Source organism: Nerophis ophidion, linkage group LG08 (assembly GCF_033978795.1).
Source record: "Nerophis ophidion isolate RoL-2023_Sa linkage group LG08, RoL_Noph_v1.0, whole genome shotgun sequence".
Lineage (NCBI taxonomy): Eukaryota > Metazoa > Chordata > Actinopteri > Syngnathiformes > Syngnathidae > Nerophis > Nerophis ophidion.
The window spans coordinates 35,542,612-35,554,873 of record NC_084618.1 but is presented as its reverse complement, the minus strand read 5'-3'; the positions used below and the strand labels follow the sequence as shown (position 1 = coordinate 35,554,873).

Below are 12,262 nucleotides of genomic sequence, written 5' to 3'. Positions count from 1 at the left end.
AGTCTTCTGCCTGACTTAGAGGGCTTAATGAGGGGAATAGATCAAGGACCTCCCTTTGACCGCATCGTAAGCAGACTTTTACTTACGTTTATTTACAAATTAGAATGTATTAAAAAAAATGTATGTCTTATTGTCTCTCAAAATTATTGTGAATGATATGCAACATGAAAAAAAAAGGGCAGATCCCCTTTAAGTCAGGGGCAAGAATGCAACGCGGCCAGAATCGTTTACAATCCTTATGAGAGACAAGAAGACAAAATGTTTTTCTTTTTTGTTCGTCTTCATACAAATAAAAATTGGCTTGTTCTAAGTGTCTAGCGATACATCTAATGAGAGCAATTAATTCTACCTCTAAGTCGCTTTAAAAATGCATTCAAAAACCGTCAAAAATACTTCATTTATAACCCGTATAATAGCCGAGCTGTAACGACAGTGTTACTGTAAAAGCAAACACCGAGGAACTCTTTTTCTATCGTAGTAACAAATCGACATGCTTCGGTATTAGCCGTAAAACCTAACTACGGCAAGAGATACGCTACCTTCTACAACAGGGGCTACAAACGCGGTGCCCACGGGCACCAGGTAGCCCGTAAGGACCAGATGAGTAACTCGCTGGCCTGTTCTAAAAATAGCTCAAATAGCAGCACTTACCAGTGAGCTGCCTCTATTTTTTAAATGTTATTTATTTACTCGCAAGCTGGTCTCGCTTTGCTTGACATTTTTAATTCTAAGAGAGACAAAACTCAAATAGAATTTAAAAATCCAAGAAAATATTTTAAAGACTTGGTTTTCACTTGTTTAAATAAATTAATTTATTTGTTTTACTTTGCTTCTTATAACTTTCAGAAAGACAATTTTAGAGAAAAAATACAACCTCAAAAATGATTTTAGGATTTTTAAACACATATACCTTTTTACCTTTTAAATTCATTCCTCTTCTTTCCTGACAAATGAAATCAATGTTCAAGTATTTTTTTTATTTTTTATTGTAAGAATAATACATTAATTTTAATTTAATTCTTCATTTTAGCTTCTGTTTTTTCGAACGAAGAATATTTGTGAAGTGTTTCTTCAAACTTATCATGATTAAAATTTAAAAAAAATATTCCGGCAAATCTAGAAAATCCGTAGAATAAAATTTAAATCATATCTCAAAGTCTTTTGGATTTTTTTTAAAATTTTTGTTCTGAAAAATCTAGAAGAAATAATGATTTGTCTTTGTTAGAAATATAGCTTGGTCCAATTTGTTATATATTCTAACAAAGTGCAGATTGGATTTTAACCTATTTAAAACATGTAATCAGAAATATATATTTATTGTGAGACATCATTAATATGATGAATGTTTCAACAAAGATTAATATCATTAATTATTAATAATAACAGAGTTAAAGGTAAATTGAGCAAATTGGCTATTTCTGGCAATTTATTTAAGTGTGTATCAAACTGGTAGCCCTTCGCATCTTGGTTTCAAAAATGTTGGTGACCCCTGTTCTACAACAAGATGAAACGTGCTTGAGTTTGTAATGCACAACACTGCGATACAACACCAATTTGTACGGACTGAAAAACATGAACAATCATATTACAGTATCCGTAAAGTATTATCCCCCAAAATTAGGCAAAATTCCCCAAAAAGTGCATTTCCCATTTTACTGAAGTACACGGGAGAATGTGCTGCATAAAAGTGCAGCGCTAGAGGGGGCGCCAAATCAATGGGAAGGAATTATTTTTGAGTCTCTCTCACACACAAACACACACATGCGCACACACACACACATGCGCACACACACACACACACACACACACACCTCTGCATGCCAGCGATCATAAAACACATCTTTTCATAGAGGCAGTCAGTAAATTTTGTCAGTGTATCAAGAGGATCCTATAAAAAATATTCAGGTTTGCTAAAGCTACTACACTCTAAAACCCTTTATACTTATTATATAATATATATATTTTTAAATCTTAAAAAAAATTATATATATACCTACCAAATGTGCAAACCTCCAATGCTGGGTCTGCCATCTGACACAATAACAATGTGACCACCACAAAGTACATTACATTGATTACTCATTATGTCCTTAATCCTTATGACTTTATAAACTATAGATTGGTGAAATGTAATAATTGGTGCACATAATAACTTGAGGTTACTTTAAAATGAGAACAAATTATTGTTGTCCTTCACCTCCACCTTCCTGGTTCCTGGCAATGCAGCTACTGCAAAAAGACTTTGGAACATGGTGCATGAGGGAATGGCACGTCACCGAAATGGCGATCACAACGTTTGCCTATATTTATTTCAGAGTGCCGAACAAATATTGGTTGTCCATAATGGCTAGGAGTTTTGCTAGACTTCTTCTCTCTGACACCACCGCCAGAGAGTCTAGCTCCACTCCCACCACGTTAATGGCCTTCTCTACCAACTTGTCCAGTCTGTTTGCGTCCCTCGCTCTCAGCCGCCCGACACCACCAACTCGAAGAACATTTTCAACATCTTTGTACAGAAGTTGAAGGATCCAAGCCTCCTGAGGAAGTAGAGGCGGCTCTGACCCTTCTTGTAGAGGGCCTCAGCGTGTTTTGACCCATTCAGCTAGTTGTCCATGTGTACACCGAGGTTTTTATGATCCTCAACCATGTCCACATCCCACCCACTGATGGAAACAGGGGTCGCTGAAGTACTCCTCCTCCTTCCCAGGTCCACAACCAGCTCCTTGGTCTTCATCACATTGAGCTGTAGGTGGTTCTTTCCACACCATGTGACAAAGTCCTCCACCAGTGCCCTCTATTCCTACATCATCACCATTCTCAATACATCCCACTATCGCAGAGTCATCAGAAAACGTCTGAAGGTGGCAGGACTCTGACTGATAGTGGAAATCGGTGGTGTAAATGGTGAAAAGGAAGGGGGGGAGGACTGTGCCTGCGGGGCCCCGGTGTTGCTGACCAGCCTGTCTGACACACAGTCCTGCAGTCGCACGTACTGTGGGCTGTCAGTCAGGTAATCAACAAACCAGGACACCAAAGGGGCCTCCACCTGCATCCTCTCCAACTTCACACCCAGTAGCCCAGGCCGTATGGTATCGAAAGCACTGGAGAAGTAAAAAAAACATGACCGTCACACTGCTCGCAGGCTTGTCGAGGTGGGCGTGGGCTCAGTTCAGCAGGTAAATGACAGCGTCCTCCACTCCCAGTCGAGGCTGGTAGGCGAATTGGAGTGGGTCCAGGTGGGGCTTGACTGTAGGGCGGAGTTGTTGCATGACCAATCTCTCCATGGTCTTCATGATATGGGAGGTTATAGCAAAAGGCCTGTAGTCCTTCGATGTGCTGGGTCTCGTGCACTTGGGGAAGGGGACCACGCATGAGGTTTTCCACAGCGTGGGGACTTTCTGCAACCTAAGGCTCATGTTGAAGATGTGTTGGAGCACACCACACAGCTGTGGGGCGCCGGCTTTGAGCAACCTGGGGCTAACAACGTCAGGACCCGCGGCCTTGCCTGTGTGTAACTTATTTAGCTGTGCATTCACCTGTTCTGCAGACTGACACACTGGGGGGTCTCAGGTGGTTGGGGGAGGGGGGGTGTCATCATTCTGAGGGTGAACTTGAAGTGGTCATGACACATAAGTACTTGGGGATTGGTATTGATATAAACTTGTCTTTCAAATCACACATAGAAAAACTTGTGGCTAAACTTAAAATTGAATTGTTTCTTTCTTATCAAAAAAGTCCCGGTTTCCCCTACAGGTTAGGAAACACTTAATTCTGACCGCTTTTATGCTTTTGCTAGATTATGGAGACTAGCTTTTTTTGAGTGCACCTGACACTTATTAAAAAAAACTGGATATCACTGTGCCTTATTTTATTACTCATTATAGCGACCTTCTCCACCATTGCACTTTGTATTCAGACTCCTTTAAATGTTTCAGTCTTTGTTTCATTGAAGCCATTGGCTAAAATTTGAAAAAAGTTATTTTTTTTCCTCATTAATGTACACTCAGCATCCCACCTTGACTAAAAAAAAAGGAAATGTGCATTTTTTTTTTCAAATTTATTAAAAAAGAAAAACTGAAATCGTACATGGTCATAGGTATTCAGACCGTTTGCTGGGAGAAAGTTCCACAAAGTCCACTATCATTTCAGCCAGTTGGGGCTATATGGCGGAGTGGTCCAACAGAAGCCTCTCCTCAGTGTAAGACATATGAATGCCTGCATAGAGTTTGCCAGAAAAGTCACTAACGACTTCCAGACAATGAGAAATAAGAATCTCTGGTCAGATGAGACCAAGATGGAACTTTTTGGCGATAATTCTTAGAGGAATGGGGAAGTTTTTCAGCTCTAAGGACATAATGACTGGTTGCAATTAAAGGAAATATGCATCAAGTATTACGTACAAGTAAAAAGATATCCTGAAAGAAAACCTCTTCCAGAGTGGTCAGGACTTCAGACTGGGCCGAAGGTTCACCTTCCAACTAGACAATATACCCTTTTCCTCTGCAGGAACTTTTTCAGGAACTTTCCCACTTACCTGGGTAAATAAAGTTCCCCCTGTGTTTCCACCAAAAACTAGTTCTTCATGAACCTTTCAGACTTTCTACTAGTTAGGTGGGACTTTTCAAAGGTACACTGATTGGTTGAACACAGTTGGGGGCGTTCTTAAAACATATTATTCAAACACATGACCACCATTGCGATGTATGCAAGGACAACCTGTTATTTCCTATTTCTTGTGTATTTCTATCACAACAAACTTGACAACGAAGAGAAAGAAGAACGCAAGGAACTTACAACTTCCAGCAACTTTTGTGGGGTATTCATGTGCTAAAAAACGCTGATCAGTGGATCGATCTTGCAGTGTTTTTACTCAGCCGTAATCTTTAAACTATATGTATGCATTTTAATGTTGTTTATTATTTCTACAAACTTCATTTTGATACAAAAATTGAAGGACTCTTCTAAACGTATTTACAGAGGAGTATGAAACTGGACTCGGAGCAACAACCTTAGCTGCTTACTATTCTGACTTTGTTGGAAAAATTTTAAATAAACGAAGAAGTACACAAGTTGAACAAAGGTAAATAACATAAAATATTACCTATTTACTTCATTACATGTTGTAAAAGAAATCAATGACACTCCATTTGTGTAGTTATTACCCTCAACCCGAGTAAACAGAATGCTAATGCTAACAAGCTAACGCTGAAGCCAATTTGTTCGTGTTGTCAGCGTGAGATAAACACTGACATTTATTATTTATGTATTGTTATTTACAGCTGAACCACAAGAAACCGCCTGACCCTCATGAATTCATCATTCTGACTGTTGGACATTGCTGACAAAAGCCTGACATTTTATGAACAATTCGATACACAGTATTTTTTAAATCATATCAGTTGTAATGATACATCTTCTGATGCTAATGTTGCTTGCATTTCATTTACCTAATTTTTAGTAAAAGTACTGTGACCTAATATCGTTCATTTATTTACATGGTATCAGTTTAGAAATATACTTAACCACTCCTCCATACGTTATCAGGCTGATTTATAATAACTACCCTGAGCTGTGAATTGCGGTGGAAACACAAACCACACACTTCCACACATCTAACTCCAGGAACTCGAGGTTACAACAACCAATGTAAAAGGTCTTCATGACCCTAAGCACGCAGCTAAAATGACAAAAACGTGGCTTCGGAACAACTCTGTGACCATTGTTGACTGGCCTAGCCTGAGCCCGATCCAAGCCCTATTGAGCATCTCTGGAAAGACCTGAAAATGGCTATCCACCAACATTCACCATCCAACCTGACATAACTAGAGAGGCTCTGCATGGAAGAATGGCAAATCCAGGTGTGAAAAAACTTGTTGCATCATTCCCAAGAAGACTCATGGCTGTATAAGCTCAAAAGGATTCTTCTACTCAATACTGAGCAAAGGGTCTGAATACTTATGACCATGTGATATTTCAGTTGTTGTATTTTTGTTTTTTTTGCAAAAATGTCTATATTTCTGTTGTTTTTTTCTTCCAAGGTGGGGTGCTGAGTGTACAGTAATGAGAAATAAAATTTACTTTTTTTTATTTTAGCAAATGGCTGCAATAAAACAAAGACTGACAAATTTAAAGTGGTCCGAATACTTTCCATACCCACTGTATGTTATTTTATGTGTTGAGATTCCAGTGGCTACAGTTTAAGGTCACAGGACATTCTTGGCGTGTTGATTCCTAGAGCCAACACAAGCCTTAGTAAAAAAAAAAATTAAAAAAAAATTAAAATTAAAAAGCCTTCAGATTTACTGCTCCATGGTCATGGAATAAATTACAAAAGGATCCAGGGTTACTTGAACTAATCACTTTGGGAGAATTTCAGGCAATTTTAAAGAACCAAGGAACTGTTTGTATTGGGCACTGAACTTGTTTTTTAATTGCTTTAATTGAAAAATTTGATGTTTTAACTATTGCATGTTTTTATGTTGCAAGTAATTTGTACTTTTAACTATAGTGTGTGACTGCTCCTGGTTCTTTTTGTTGTTGCATGTATTTCTGAATGAAAAAAGGTCACTCTTGCAGAAGAGATTTTAATCTCAATTAGTTTTTACCTTTTAAATAAATGAAAATGCGAAATAAAAATTAAAAAAAACATATACAGTACATGCCAAAAGTTTGGACACACCTTCTCATTCAATGTGTTTTCTTTATTTTCATCTTCACATTGTAGATTGTCACTGAAGGCATCCAAATTATGAAAGGTGAAAAAACTGAAAACATGTTTTATATTCTAGCTTCTTCAAAATAACCACCCTTTGCTCTGATTACTTTTTCGCACACTCTTGGCATTCTCTCGATGAGCTTCACCACCATTTCAGGTAGTCACCTGAAATGGTTTTCACTTCACAGGTGTGCTTGAAGCTCATCGAGAGGATGCCAAGCATGTGCGAAGTAGTAATCAAAGCAAAGGGTGGCTATTTTGAAGAAACTACAATAAAAAACATACTTTCAGTTATTTCACCTTTTTTTGTTAAGTACATAAGTCCATATGTGTCCATTCATAGTTTGGATGCCTTCAGTGACAATCTACAATGTAAATAGCCTTGAAAATAAAGAAAACGCATTGAATGAGGAGATGTGTCAGAACTGTTGGCCTGCACTGTATATGTAAATATATATATATATATATATATATATATATATATATATATATATATATATATATATATATATATATATATATATATATATATATATATATATACATATATATATGTATATATATATATATATGTATATATATATATATATATATACATGTATATATATATATATATATATATATATATATATATATATACATGTATATATATATATATATATACATATATATATATATATATATATATATATATATATATACTCGGGGTGGGCAAATTAATGCGTTAATTACGCGTTAACTCATCAATCTATTAACGCCTACAATTATTTTATCGCACATTTGCGTATGTTGTTTACATGCTTTTATTTTGTTAACGCCTTTTCTTAACAAGATGGCATCTCCCGGATGTACTTCGGCGTCGAGGGGCTCTTGGTAAAGATGGAACATTTGGCAAAAATACCGGACAATTCTGCAAATTTCATGGCTGGCTTACAGCGTGGTCACTCCGGGATCACTTACGACCGCCAGACAATTCTGAATGTGGATAGATCGGGCCGTTTTGGACTGAATGACGCGTGCTTGCTAGACCGGCTAGCTAGCATGGGAATACTTTGCCGGCTACATCCAGCGGCTTGTGAAGCAGCGGATTATTTGTGTTGTCTGTCTTTTTATGAATAATGCAGACGAGGAGTGTTGGCTGAGTTCTTAACGTTTGCTTTCAGAGCGTGCATATCACAACATACAAGATGCCGTCATGGCGACACAACCTATACCGGGCTACCCCGCATGCTCGTCACTCCTGTTGCATGCTGGGTAGGGTAGTTCTTTTTTTCCCTGGCTCATAACATCACAATATAGTACCATGTATATGCGTTCAGTTTATCAAAGCACCAAGCAAACAATCGGAAAATTCCCATCATATCAATTCCTAGATATGGTCATAATTATTTTAAGTGCACTACGCAGACTAAACACAACATTATAAATATTGCTACTACGGATAATTTGATCAAAAATTCCCTAAAACTACCTATAATATAGGTTTTTTAAACATAAGAGCCCTGATAAAAAAAATGTTTCTGCTGTTACCTCATAAATTGCCTGTTCATATGTTATGATTGTGGTTCAGAGATTTGTATGTAGATTATATTTATTTTCCATAACAAACAGGATAACTTAAATACCCTGGCAGTGGCAATAAGCTTAAATGTTTGTATTTACATTTTTTGAGTTGATTTTCATAAAATATGCTATTTAACTGCTACTGTTTAACAAGGACTGATTTAAATTCTGTTTGCACAACAAATGTTTTGGCGCTTTTGTTCATGTGGGAGAATATTCCAATAAAGGTGCATTACACACTACTTTTGAATTCATTATTGGGCTTTGCGTATACAATGCAGTTAATCGCGATTAATCGGAGAAATAGTGCGATTAACTGCGATTAAAATTTTTAATCGTTGCCCAGCCCTAATATATATATATATATATATATATATATATATATATATATATATATATATATACATACATAGATGTAGGTGTGGGAAAAATCACAAGACTACTTTTTCCCACACCTACATATTGCGCTCTACCACGGTATCGAGCACTATTCTCTGGATAATCCAATCAAGACATATATATACATATATATATATATTTATATATATATATATATATATATATATATATATATATATATATATATATATATATAAATATATATATATATATATATATACGTATATATATATATATATATACGTATATATATATATATATGTATATATATACATATATATATATATATATATATATATATATATATATATATATATATATATATATATATATATATATATATATATATATATATATATCAGGGGTGTGGGGGAAAAATCGATTCGAATACGAATCGCGATTCTCACGTTGTGCGATTCAGAATTGATTCTCATTTTTTTTTTAAATCCTTTTTTTTTTATTATTTTAATTTTTTTTTTTTTTTTTTTTTAATCAATCCAACAAACCAATACACAGCAATACCATAACAATGCAATCCAATTCCAAAACCACACCTGACCCAGCAACACTCAAAACTGCAATAAACAGAGCAATTGAGGAGACACACACACACGACACAGAACAAACCAAAAGTAGTGAAACAAAAATGAATAATATCAACAACAGTATCAATATTAGTTATAATTTCAACATAGCAGTGATTAAAAATCCCTCATTGACATTAGACATTTATAAAAGTTTAAAAAAAGTCACAGTGGCAACACACTGTGTCCAATGTTTTCACAAAGATAAAATAAGTCATATTTTTAGTTAGTTTAATAGTTAAAACAAATTTACATTATTGCAATCAGTTGATAAAACATTGTCCTTTACAATTATGAAAGTTTAAAAAAAAAGAATGTACTACTCTGCTAGCATGTCAGCAGACTGTGGTAGATCCTGATGAAATCCTATGTATTGAATGAATACAGAATCGTTTTGAATCGTAAAAATATCTTTTTTGAATCGAGAATCGCGTTGAATCGAAAAAAATCGATATATTATCAAATTGCGACCCCAAGAATCGATATTGGGACACCCAAAGATTCGCAGCCCTAATATACACACATATATATATATATATATATATATATATATATATATATATATATATATATATATATATATAAATATATACACACACATACGTATACACACACACATATATGTAACAAGCAATAGAAAGTAGATGAATAATGTGACATATACATGCAAATGTAAGTTAATGGATATTTAAATCAAGTACTATTTTATTTTTTATTAGATGACAAACACAAAAATTTAAAGTAAGTAGTTAATAATCACTATTCCACGCCGGCGTGTGTGTCTGTGTCTGTGTGGGAGACAGATAAGCTACTTCCTGGCAGCCAATGGAAGATAAGGACTCCATCAGTTTGATTGGTCAAGAGAAAGAGCTGCAGTTTTTAATCAACCTGCTTTGACCTAAGAACATTCCTCAAAACACCCTTCTGTTTTTTGTTCTATTTTCCTTGAGTGCATGTTTCTGTGTGTGTGTGTGTGTGTGTGTGTGTGTGTGTGTGTGTGTGTGTGTGTGTGTGTGTGTGTGTGTGTGTGTGTGTGTGTGTGTGTGTGTGTGTGTGTGTGTGAACATGTTCCAGCCGCAAGGTCACCTTTGAGCGTCAAGTTCAAGCTTAGCCGCTTTTTGTGTTGCTAGGCTGATGATGAAGAACTTGTTGTTACGCCATGTAGTTCACGCGTGCTTTAAAAACATACAATACAGTGCAAAAGTCTTAGTTCGCCATTAGTTTTGATGTTTTAATGTTTGGTTGCCTAGGACTTTACCCACTGAGGGTCACAAAGAAAGATTAAAGGGGCCACTATAATATTTTTTACATTGACTTCATCAAAATGAAATAATCAATCCTATATTATTAGTGTTTCAGCAACTATCAATCAATCAATCAATGTTTACTAAATAGCTGGTGTCTGATTGCCAGTTTAATCGGGTACAGACAAAAATTATACACCAGTAATGCAGTGGTTCTCAACCTTTTTTCAGTGATGTACCCCCTGTGAACATGTTTTTAATTCAAATACCCCCTCATCAGAGCAAAGCATTTTTGGTTGAAAAAAGAGACAAAGAAGTAAAATACAGCACTATGTCATCAGTTTCTGATTTATTAAAGTATATAGCAGTGCAAAATATTGTTCATTTGTAGTGGTCTTTCTTGAACTATTTGGAAAAAAAGATAAAAAAATAAAAAAATAACTAAAAACTTGTTGAAAAATAAACAAGTGATTCAATTATAAATAAAGATTTCTACACAAAGAAGTAATCATCAACTTAAAGTGTCCTCTTTGGGGATTGTAATGGAGATCCATCTGGATTCATAAACTTATTTCTAAACATTTCTTCACAAAAAAAGAAATCTTTAACATCAATATTTATGGAACATGTCTACAAAAAATCTAGCGGTCAACACTGAATATTGCATTGTTGCATTTCTTTTCACAGTTTATGAACTTAGATATAATTAAATAAATATATTCATAAAGGATTTTTGAATTGTTGCTATTTTTAGAATATTTAAAAAAAATCTCACGTACCCCTTGGCATAGCTTGAAGTACCCCCAGGGGTAGGCGTACCCCCATTTGAGAACCACTGACCTATTGTACTGACAGGTGCCATTTTTGGGGCCATATTTATGATATTTTTTTCTTTGTTTTCTGTGTAACGTTGTAATACGGGCTGTGTTCCATTTTATCTGTATAATGTGAGCAAGTAAGAACAAGCTTTGAGCCCTCACTTTGGTCAATGGGTCCTATGGTGGCTGTGAGAGTGAATGCCTGCGTCAACACAGACAAGTATTTAACAGTGTGTCCATCTTGTTCCTGGTCAGCGTGCCGGTGGACAGCAGCGCCCCTATGAAGCACTGCTGCAAAGGCTTCTGCATCGACGTGCTCAAGAGGCTGGCCAAGATTGTGGGCTTCACCTACGACCTTTACTTGGTCACCAACGGCCGACACGGCAAGAACATCGACGGGGAGTGGAACGGCATGGTGGGGGAGGTGAGCTGACAACAGGGTTATATACATTCATATATATATATACCGTATTTTTCGGATTATGAGTTGCAATTTTTTTCAAAGTTTGGCCGCGGATGCGATTTATACTCTGGAGCGACTTATGTGTGAAATTATTAAAACATTACAGTGAACTATCAAATAATATTATTTATCTCATTCACGTAAGAGACTAGGCGTATATCAGCAATCGTCACACACACACACGGCAACGGATTTATCGCTTAGGAGCGACAGATTGTTTGGTAAACGTATAGCATGTTCTATATGTTATAGTTATTTGAATGACTCTTACCATAATATGTTATGTTAACATAGCAGGCACCTTCTCAGTTGGTTATTTATGCGTCCTATAACGTACACTTATTCAGCCTGTTGTTCACTATTTTTTATTTATTTTAAATTTCCTTTTCAAATGTTTATTCTTGGGGCGATATAGCTCGGTGGGTAGAATAACCCGTGCGAGCAACTCGAGGATTCCAGGTTCGATCCCCACTTCC

At 35.9% G+C, this 12,262-nt stretch overlaps 1 protein-coding gene across 1 annotated transcript in view; it reads left to right on the top strand.

Annotated features, from left to right (window-relative positions):
• grin2da (glutamate receptor, ionotropic, N-methyl D-aspartate 2D, a) overlaps positions 1-12,262 on the top strand; it is a 361,767-nt gene that overhangs the window by 286,229 nt on the left and 63,276 nt on the right. Inside the window, exon 9 of the mRNA XM_061908412.1 lies at positions 11,579-11,747. Coding sequence (XP_061764396.1) covers positions 11,579-11,747 — 169 coding nt within the window. The remainder of the gene's footprint in view (positions 1-11,578; positions 11,748-12,262) is intronic.